At 37.4% G+C, this 7,897-nt stretch overlaps 1 protein-coding gene across 1 annotated transcript; it reads right to left on the reverse strand.

The window, feature by feature from the left end:
• Positions 1-473: 473 nt before the first annotated feature.
• LOC122813169 (regulator of G-protein signaling 2-like) lies at positions 474-7,696 on the reverse strand. Its single transcript, XM_044085324.1, has 5 exons — positions 7,517-7,696; positions 5,784-5,891; positions 4,324-4,385; positions 3,493-3,659; positions 474-1,658 (listed from the first exon to the last, which is right to left on the reverse strand). The coding sequence occupies exons 1-5, from the start codon at positions 7,624-7,626 to the stop codon at positions 1,458-1,460; spliced, it is 648 nt and encodes a 215-aa protein (XP_043941259.1). The 5' UTR covers positions 7,627-7,696; the 3' UTR covers positions 474-1,457.
• Positions 7,697-7,897: the final 201 nt, after the last annotated feature.

The raw sequence follows: 7,897 nt of genomic DNA on the forward strand, positions 1-7,897 counted from the left end.
CATGCCTCCACACAGAAGACGCTCTAGCTGAGAATCGAATGCGACAACGTCTTGCTGTGAGGAGACAACACTACCGCAGACAAGCTACAATCTAAAATCTGATACATTAAGACTAATTAAAGTTTCAGCCCCATGCCGCTGAAAATGATCAATAAATAATGGTAGTGGAGAATGCAGTATACCTCAAAAAAGTCTGAAAGGAAAAGAAATGCAGAAATGTCAAACATTAAGTATTTACTCTGTCAGTATTTAATTTCCTTGTTTTGTTCTTTCACAAATTAAATTTTTAGGCATGTGTTAATCTGTACTCAGCTGATGTTACCATATTTGCATGTTAATGTGATTTGCTCTAATATCATTATCATAAGGCCTTATTAGAATTTAATTGGAGCTTCATACTTGAATATGACAGTAAGAATCTCATATGCTGGAGGATATTTGATAAAAAAATCAAATACAAAAACACCAGAAAATAATTTGGTAGAAGTTTTATTATAAAAATATTTAGTATTAAAATAACTTATTTAATTTATAAAACAATATTTAGGAATTCCATAATGCCTTCATTAAAATATAGCTGCCAAAATAAACTCTTGACAACAATTACACAGCAATTGTAACATTAAACAGGAATAAAACAAAAATCATTTGAGCACTGTTTGTCAACCAGTACCTTGTACAGCTGTCCGTATGGTGTGCATTCTGCAACCCACAACTGTGCCACACCTTTTCAACTTTTGTTCACTATAACAGCATCAGTACATTGGGGGGCTCTGAAGCAGAATGTCACAGAACTAATTTGAAAAAAACTGACTCAGTCATGATCTTTCATTAGTCCAGATTATTTACATGTTGACACTTAGCATTTAACCCATAGTTACAAAGACAATGTATGGCTTAAAGACATAAGAAGTAGCATCCTTTTACTTTAAAAAAATATATATGTTAAAAGAATAATCCATTCACCCACAACTTTTAACAAGATATGTGAATGTTCTTTGTACTTTAACATAGTTTTATCTACGCTATGTACTTGGTTAACAATAAGGATGTTTCTGCGGAATGTACTCCTGCTTACAGTACAAAAAATATGGCTGAAAAAAGCTTGCTACAGCTTTGCATTCTTCTCATGTACTTTAAATACCCTGTCACTTGCAACTGTTATCACAGTAAACCTTTTATACTTCACCCCAAAACTGGCATGTAGCCTTGTGCATTTCCCTTCACCCATTTCGGTACTACTTTACACCTCAAGATGACAGTCTCAAAAGTCTCTCTGCGATATGACTGCACTGCTACTGCACACGGTGCACAGATATACCACTTTATTTGTGGCAAAGTATGTCACCTGAATCCTCGGCAAACCTTCTGGGCACCATCATAGGCAGTGCCAACAGCTCAGTACAGGAGATATAAATTATCTCCACAAAGTGACCTCCTTCAGAGATAGTAACAAGTCATCGGTTCCACTGAGCATCCTCTTGGGTTTCTTCAGTTGTCTTGCAAAGGTTTTGGTAGAATTCAGACTGGATGAATCTTGGATATGTGTTATTCATCATCAGACCATACACTCGCTTCTGGGCTGCATCAAAACAAGATGGGGTGGGTGCTTGCAGGCTGTCTGTGATCATTTCCCTTGTATTAGAATCTATATTTATCTGAAAGAAGAACATATTTGTTTTAATGCTTGGTTCATTTGTTGTCAGTGTACATGTTTAAGCAAATCACAATGCATTCAAAGTACACTTGATGAAATCCTGTTTTTTTTAAACTTTATCTTAATTTCCTCAGAGAACATAGTCTGTTACACATGGCCTGGAATATTCTGACAAGGTTACTTAACTCAAAAATGCTTCCTGGACAGACCAGAAAAAAGGAAGTTGTGGGTACTGTACTACTGGCTTTATCCAATTAAAAATAAATAAAGAAAAATGTGGATTCCAAATTTCTGAAGCTGTGTCCGTTAAAATAATTAACAGAACTTTATGCTATGTTTAAATTTCTGTGGCACTATTAAGGGATGTGCCAAATATGTCTATATTATATGTTTGAAGTTTGAAAACTTTGAACGTTAAATAATCGAATTTAAATGTTCGAAGTTTCAAACATCGAACATATAATAAAAGAAAAAAAAGCAAATGGAACTTACCTGACTAGTGCAGGCAGGGGGGCAAACCCCCCATGCACCCCCACACCCCGCTCTTTAAATATACCAACTCAGAGACCACACTACAGTGAGGTAAAGGTAAGATTACTTTACCGCACTGTAATGTGGTCTCGGAGTTGGTATATTTAAAGAGTGGGGGGTGTGGGGGTGCAGGGCCCCCCCCCACCTACAACTGATAGTTTTTTTTTTTTTTTTTTTTACATATGGTCAAAGTTTTATAACTTCGAACATTTAAATTAAACATTTTAATGTTTGAAGTTATAAAACTTCGAACATATGACATAGACCCATGACAAACAATAGTCCAAACCTTCTGTGAAGGATTTACATTAAAATAATAGCAGAAGCATTGTGTGGGCTAAACAGGTATAGCACAGATATTTCCTGGTTCCCTAAAAAAATTTGCACAAATGACATTTTTGTTACTTGCATTTCTATATGTCCAGCTAAATGCATAGGTAGTCTTTTTTGTCTGCCTAGTCAGCAGTCAATAGAAACACAGCTAAAATGACTCTCTCTCATTAAGTACACTAAAAAGCAATGGGCATTTTCATTTATATTGCTTATCTTCATTTCAGATTTTTTTGACAAATAAACAACATTATACATTAGATTTTAACTTAGAACAGATGACACAGAACAAGTTAAAGAATGTAGTATTTAAAAATGAAGGCCACCCCCTACTGGCCAGTGTTACCAACACATGCCAGCAAGCTAGCATAGGGACAGGGCATCTGTTGTCTTCTCTTGCAGATTTATAAGGTTTCTGCTTATGGGTCTCCTTTCATGGAGGCTGTCGATAGGCAACAGGCAGGTCAATTTACTTACAGAATGCTACCAAGTCACCCATGGCAGAAATGAACACTTGATACCGTGTTCATGCAACCTAACTTGATGCCATTGCATTTTAGTACTAGACATGAAATACTAAAGTATCAGAGATTAAGGATTAGATTAGGTCATCAAGGGAGTTTTAAACAAAAATATGATGAATAAATAGATGGCTAAACTCAAGGAATGTATGGAATGATGTCACAATTTTAAATGAAGATCGACATGATGTGAAAAGGGAAGGAAGATGAGAAGACAGTGTTAACAGACACTATGTTAAAGAAAACAAAGTGTAAAATGAATGCCTTGGTTTGATTCCATGGATAACACTCACTCTATGCAAGTGATTTATCAGACCACATCTTCCACACTACCTCTGAAAAGAAGTTGATTAATCTGCTGGGATTTTCCTGGTATACAAAAGTGGAATGTTTTGCTTGGTTGACAATTAAAAATAATATGCACTAACTCATCACATAAATTAACCTGCTTACCTCTCTAAGTGCCTCTGGACCTACAAATTCATCGTAAATCTTCTTAGCTTTTGATAGCATCTTGCTTGATGACTTGGTTTGTTTGAAGTCCTCACATGCTAGCCAGAAGTCCATGTTCTCCTCACAAAACTCTGACTTCAGGAAGGCTCTGAAAGCAGTTCTAGCATCTGGAAAACAAGAACAGATAGAAAGGTGACTATACAGTTCACAACAACTTGCTTTTGTCTTAGTTTTGGAAGTATTAGCTTATAACAGTGTTTAACTTGTCTGAGCTGTAAATCATGCATCCAGCAGACATTGATGCTGTGGAAATCATTCTAACTTTTAGGTATGTGCATTTTGGATGCAAATTCCATTGTCTAACATGTCAGGTCAGTAGAATGGAATTGCAGTAGTTTGGAAAGCATACAGGCTAACTGCTAGGATTCCTAGCACATTCTCACAAGGTAGCAGAACAGCCAAAGACACTCTACTACTTTATGCTTGACCAAGTACATTTGAGTCGATTTGGATTAGATGGTAGAGTTGTTGCATGCTTCCCCATGTACATCCAGATCAATGTGGAGCACAGGACTTCACCTACGAAATCATTCATTCTAAGCAGTCAACTGTTCCTTAGCTCATTATCTTTCAAAATAGTACACAAGGCAAATAGTGCAACTTAACAACTGCATTGTTAGTTACGTTAAGTTCAGTTTGTGCAACTTCAACAACATGAGCTTTAATTAATATTACTATCATCACTGCATATTATTTTCTGATTGCAGTGACTTCACAGAATAAGACCTCATTTAACAAAAGTGTATCAGCTGTCAACCAATAAATACTTACATTTGTTAGTAAGAAGAGCATCGAATGATTCTGACCATGATCTTGCTTCAGAAGGGGAAGGCCTGAAAGACAAAACATTAAGGCAACATTAATTTTAACGTACGGGTTCTACAAAAAGGCTGATTTAAGTTTTACTTTTCGGTTAGCCTAAATTATACGAACTGGAGATTATATTGTCATTAGTCTGGTTTAGTAAATCTATCTATCCATTCATTAATTTTAACAATGCATTCATCCAAACAGGAGTTCTGAGAATCAATGCCCTAACATAGCAAGCAACAGGGACAAGACAGGAGCCAATGCTGGACATGATGACAGACTACTGTGGGCTGGTGGCATTCTTGATAGATAAGTTGTTATGCAGATGTATTCTCTATTAGTACTTGCCAAGCAGGACCTCTATAGCTTAAAGCCTCATAATGTCTAAATCAGACCTGGCAGATGACACCTCAATGAAAAACAAAACCAGGAAAAAACAGCCACTGGACCTATTTGGTGCAATATCTTAACCGAATTGGTTTATGTACTGATTCTTTCAATTCTTTGTCCTTCATCCATCATGCCCGATAAACTAGTACAACAGTGTACATATCAGTTTGATAAATAACTAGTGCATATGGAATAACAGGCCAATCACCCAGTTCCACAGTCTTTATCTATGCCTAAAAAAAATTCACTGTCCAACGGAGTCTTTCAACTTCAGCCACACCTGAAGCATCTTTGTACTCTTTTAACTTAGTCAGTGAACTTGGTCAACACTGACCTTTTCAAGTATTAAACTTGGGCAAGGATGAATACAATATTTATATAGACAGTTTACTTTAGTCAATCATTCTGTATGTTTTGGGGAGGTGGATGGAAACTTGAATGATGGCAGAAAATCAGTGCAGGCTAGGGGTGAACACAGGAACTCCACAAACACTGCAGCTGGTGGTGAAGATTGAACTTTGCACTCTGGTGCTTATATATGTAGGCAAAAAAACAATAAAATAAGTCGTTAAACCATGCACGATGGCCATAACCTTCAATTTGCACACCAGACATGTTCCACTGAATCATACAGGTCAAGCAACTAATATGCAACAACCTGGGGATATGAAATAATTAAAGATGCATTACTTCATCGGCAAACACAGACCCACTAAATGTTAATGTCACTGATACATCTAGCAAGCCATCTCATGTCTGAAAATTCTTCAAGGGAGGTCACAGGCACCCACAACTGTACTGTTAAAGGCAGGCGGAACTCTTCCCAGATTAAACCTAATTTAAATAACACCTCCATCTCAGGCTGCACCATATCCACTGCATAAAGAAAACAAACACTACATAAAGCTGACTAAAATGTGACTGATGACCTTGACGACTGATATATAACTCAAAATATAAAAGGCAGAAAAATATTGAAATTGCATTTAAGTTATCTTACAAGAATGAGCCAGAATTCTCCTGGACTGTACCTTGAAAGAGGTGTGTTGTTTTTCTTATTGTGCTGTTTTGATGCAGGATCACTTGGAGCGTTGGAATTCTGCAGTAAATAATTCAACCGGCTTTTCAGATCTTTCAGACTAGAAGAAAATAAAAAATATATGTTTAATCTATATAGAGTCACTGGGCAATTAATCAAAGACGATTTGTCAGGCATGCACGCAAGCAATGCGACTAGTGTCTAGAAACTATTGCTCACACATATTTTCAGTTAATAACTGCAAACAATAGGGCTAAAACACATATTTTCTTACAGACCACAACTTGTGCAAACCGCAGTAAAGTTGTTTGCTACTTTAAGGTATGACAGTCTGCTAAGCCTTTAGTGTTGTCATTTTAACCTGTGTAAAATTAAAAATCAAAGCGCTGTTTCACGCCTTATACCAGTCCTATCACCCTGACCATCGAGTCCTTTTCTTGATCTACTGCCTCAAGTCGTTCTCCCACTGCAGGGCCTGGCTACACAATACCAGCCGAGGCGAGCTGAGCCGTAGGATCTTCTATCAAGTCCTAACCGTAGCACATACCTCTCAAGTGTACCTCATTACGAGGAACGTACCTCATTTGGAGTCTTAAAAAGTTGTTCCTCGAAGTTCCACATTGAAAGAGTCTATCACACATTCAGTGTTAGGATTTTTTTAAGTGAAATCCATGGTAAATAGAAATTAATCATATTAATTAATTAAAGGTTCTTCTTTATAAGTAAAACCAGCACATTTTAACCATCCTAGGCTATGACCTTCATAGTTGAAGTTGTTAGTAAGCCATTAGTATGTGTTCCACATTTTTGCCCATTTGTTCCACATTATGAAAGCGAGTGTTCCTCATTTTGGAGATGGAAGGTTGAGAGCTATGCGTAGCATTAGCAAACAACAACTCCTTCAAAACAAGGGTCTTGGGTTAATAAGAAGAAACATTAATGCTACAATTGCTACTGCATCGTTATGCGATGACAGAAACGATAAAATCATTGCTAATACAAATCTACTTCTTGTAGCTTGATTCAGTACAGGAAAACGGAACCACAGAAACAATAAACTGCAAAATATATTTCTACAACACATTCGCATACTGAGCGCACCTCTGAGATAATTCATTCGCCCTCAGAAGGACTATGCAATGCAGCCAGACTTAAAACATTACGCATCTCTCTACTGGAAAGAGCACGGTGGCTCTGCTGACTACTGCTCCCGTAACTCATTGCCATCTATCTAGTGGGCTGTAAACACAGTGTGAAAACTATACAGCGTTTCATTGCCATCTATCTAGTGGGCTGTAAACACAGTGTGAAAACTATACAGCGTTTCCTAAAGCCGAATTAAAGTGTTATTAATTTGCTTACGTTTGCATTTTAACATGCATTATAACAATGCTGCAGATTGAGAATTTTGAGTCTATTACCCTGATCCACTTCAATGGCATTACTATTTTATTCAACTAGAGCTGCAGAAAATCAGACTGCAAACGTGTTTTTATCCATCTACTTTCTCTGAGACAATAGCAACCTGAATCCGGAAGTTGCTACACAAGTTACTACTCCCCGACAAAGGCAATACTCTGTATATCATACAAAACTTAATTTAGCAGTGGTTATTTACTAAGTGCTGACGGTAAAAAACCCACGAGCACAGCAGATTGCAACAATGTAACTCTTCTAAAACTCGAACAGTTCACAGCATTCCATGGAAACAAACCATTGACTTACTAGGCTCTTCTCCTTCTCGTTGGTTTATCCACTGTTTCTTGACAGATGTGCCCAGTTCTGTCTGTGTGGGCTGGACCAGGGGACACTCTAAGAATTACTGCGCTCTGCATTACTATTAATCCTCTAACGTAAGTCTCCACTAAAGGGTAGTGCTTTCCACTGAGAGTCTGTATCTGTTTGGGACTGGAGCAGGGAGCCTTATTATATGGTTAGTGGCAGTGGAAATATGGGCTAGGCTCGAGCCACGCCTGCTCTGACTTCTGATTCGTCAATAGACAAAACCCACGCCCAGCTTTTTTTATCTGTAACAATAAACTATTCTTTGCTAAGGAGCTGTGCTGACGCAAGAGTAACACTTACGTACGACTTTTTAAAATACTT

The sequence above is a fragment of the Protopterus annectens genome, chromosome 10.part0 (assembly GCF_019279795.1).
Source record: "Protopterus annectens isolate FY-2018-M chromosome 10.part0, PAN1.0, whole genome shotgun sequence".
In the NCBI taxonomy this organism is placed as follows: domain Eukaryota; kingdom Metazoa; phylum Chordata; order Ceratodontiformes; family Protopteridae; genus Protopterus; species Protopterus annectens.

What these genes read in the sequence shown, in the direction of transcription:
- LOC122813169 (XM_044085324.1), bottom strand. Translation starts at nt 7,626, where the DNA reads ATGCAGAGCGCAGTAATTCTTAGAGTGTCCCCTGGTCCAGCCCACACA. An exon ending in AACAACACACCTCTTTCAAG is followed by an intron (nt 4,386 to 5,783) that starts GTACAGTCCAGG and finishes TTTGTCTTTCAG; the next exon opens with GCCTTCCCCTTCTGAAGCAA. An exon ending in TGCTCTTCTTACTAACAAAT is followed by an intron (nt 3,660 to 4,323) that starts GTAAGTATTTAT and finishes CTTGTTTTCCAG; the next exon opens with ATGCTAGAACTGCTTTCAGA.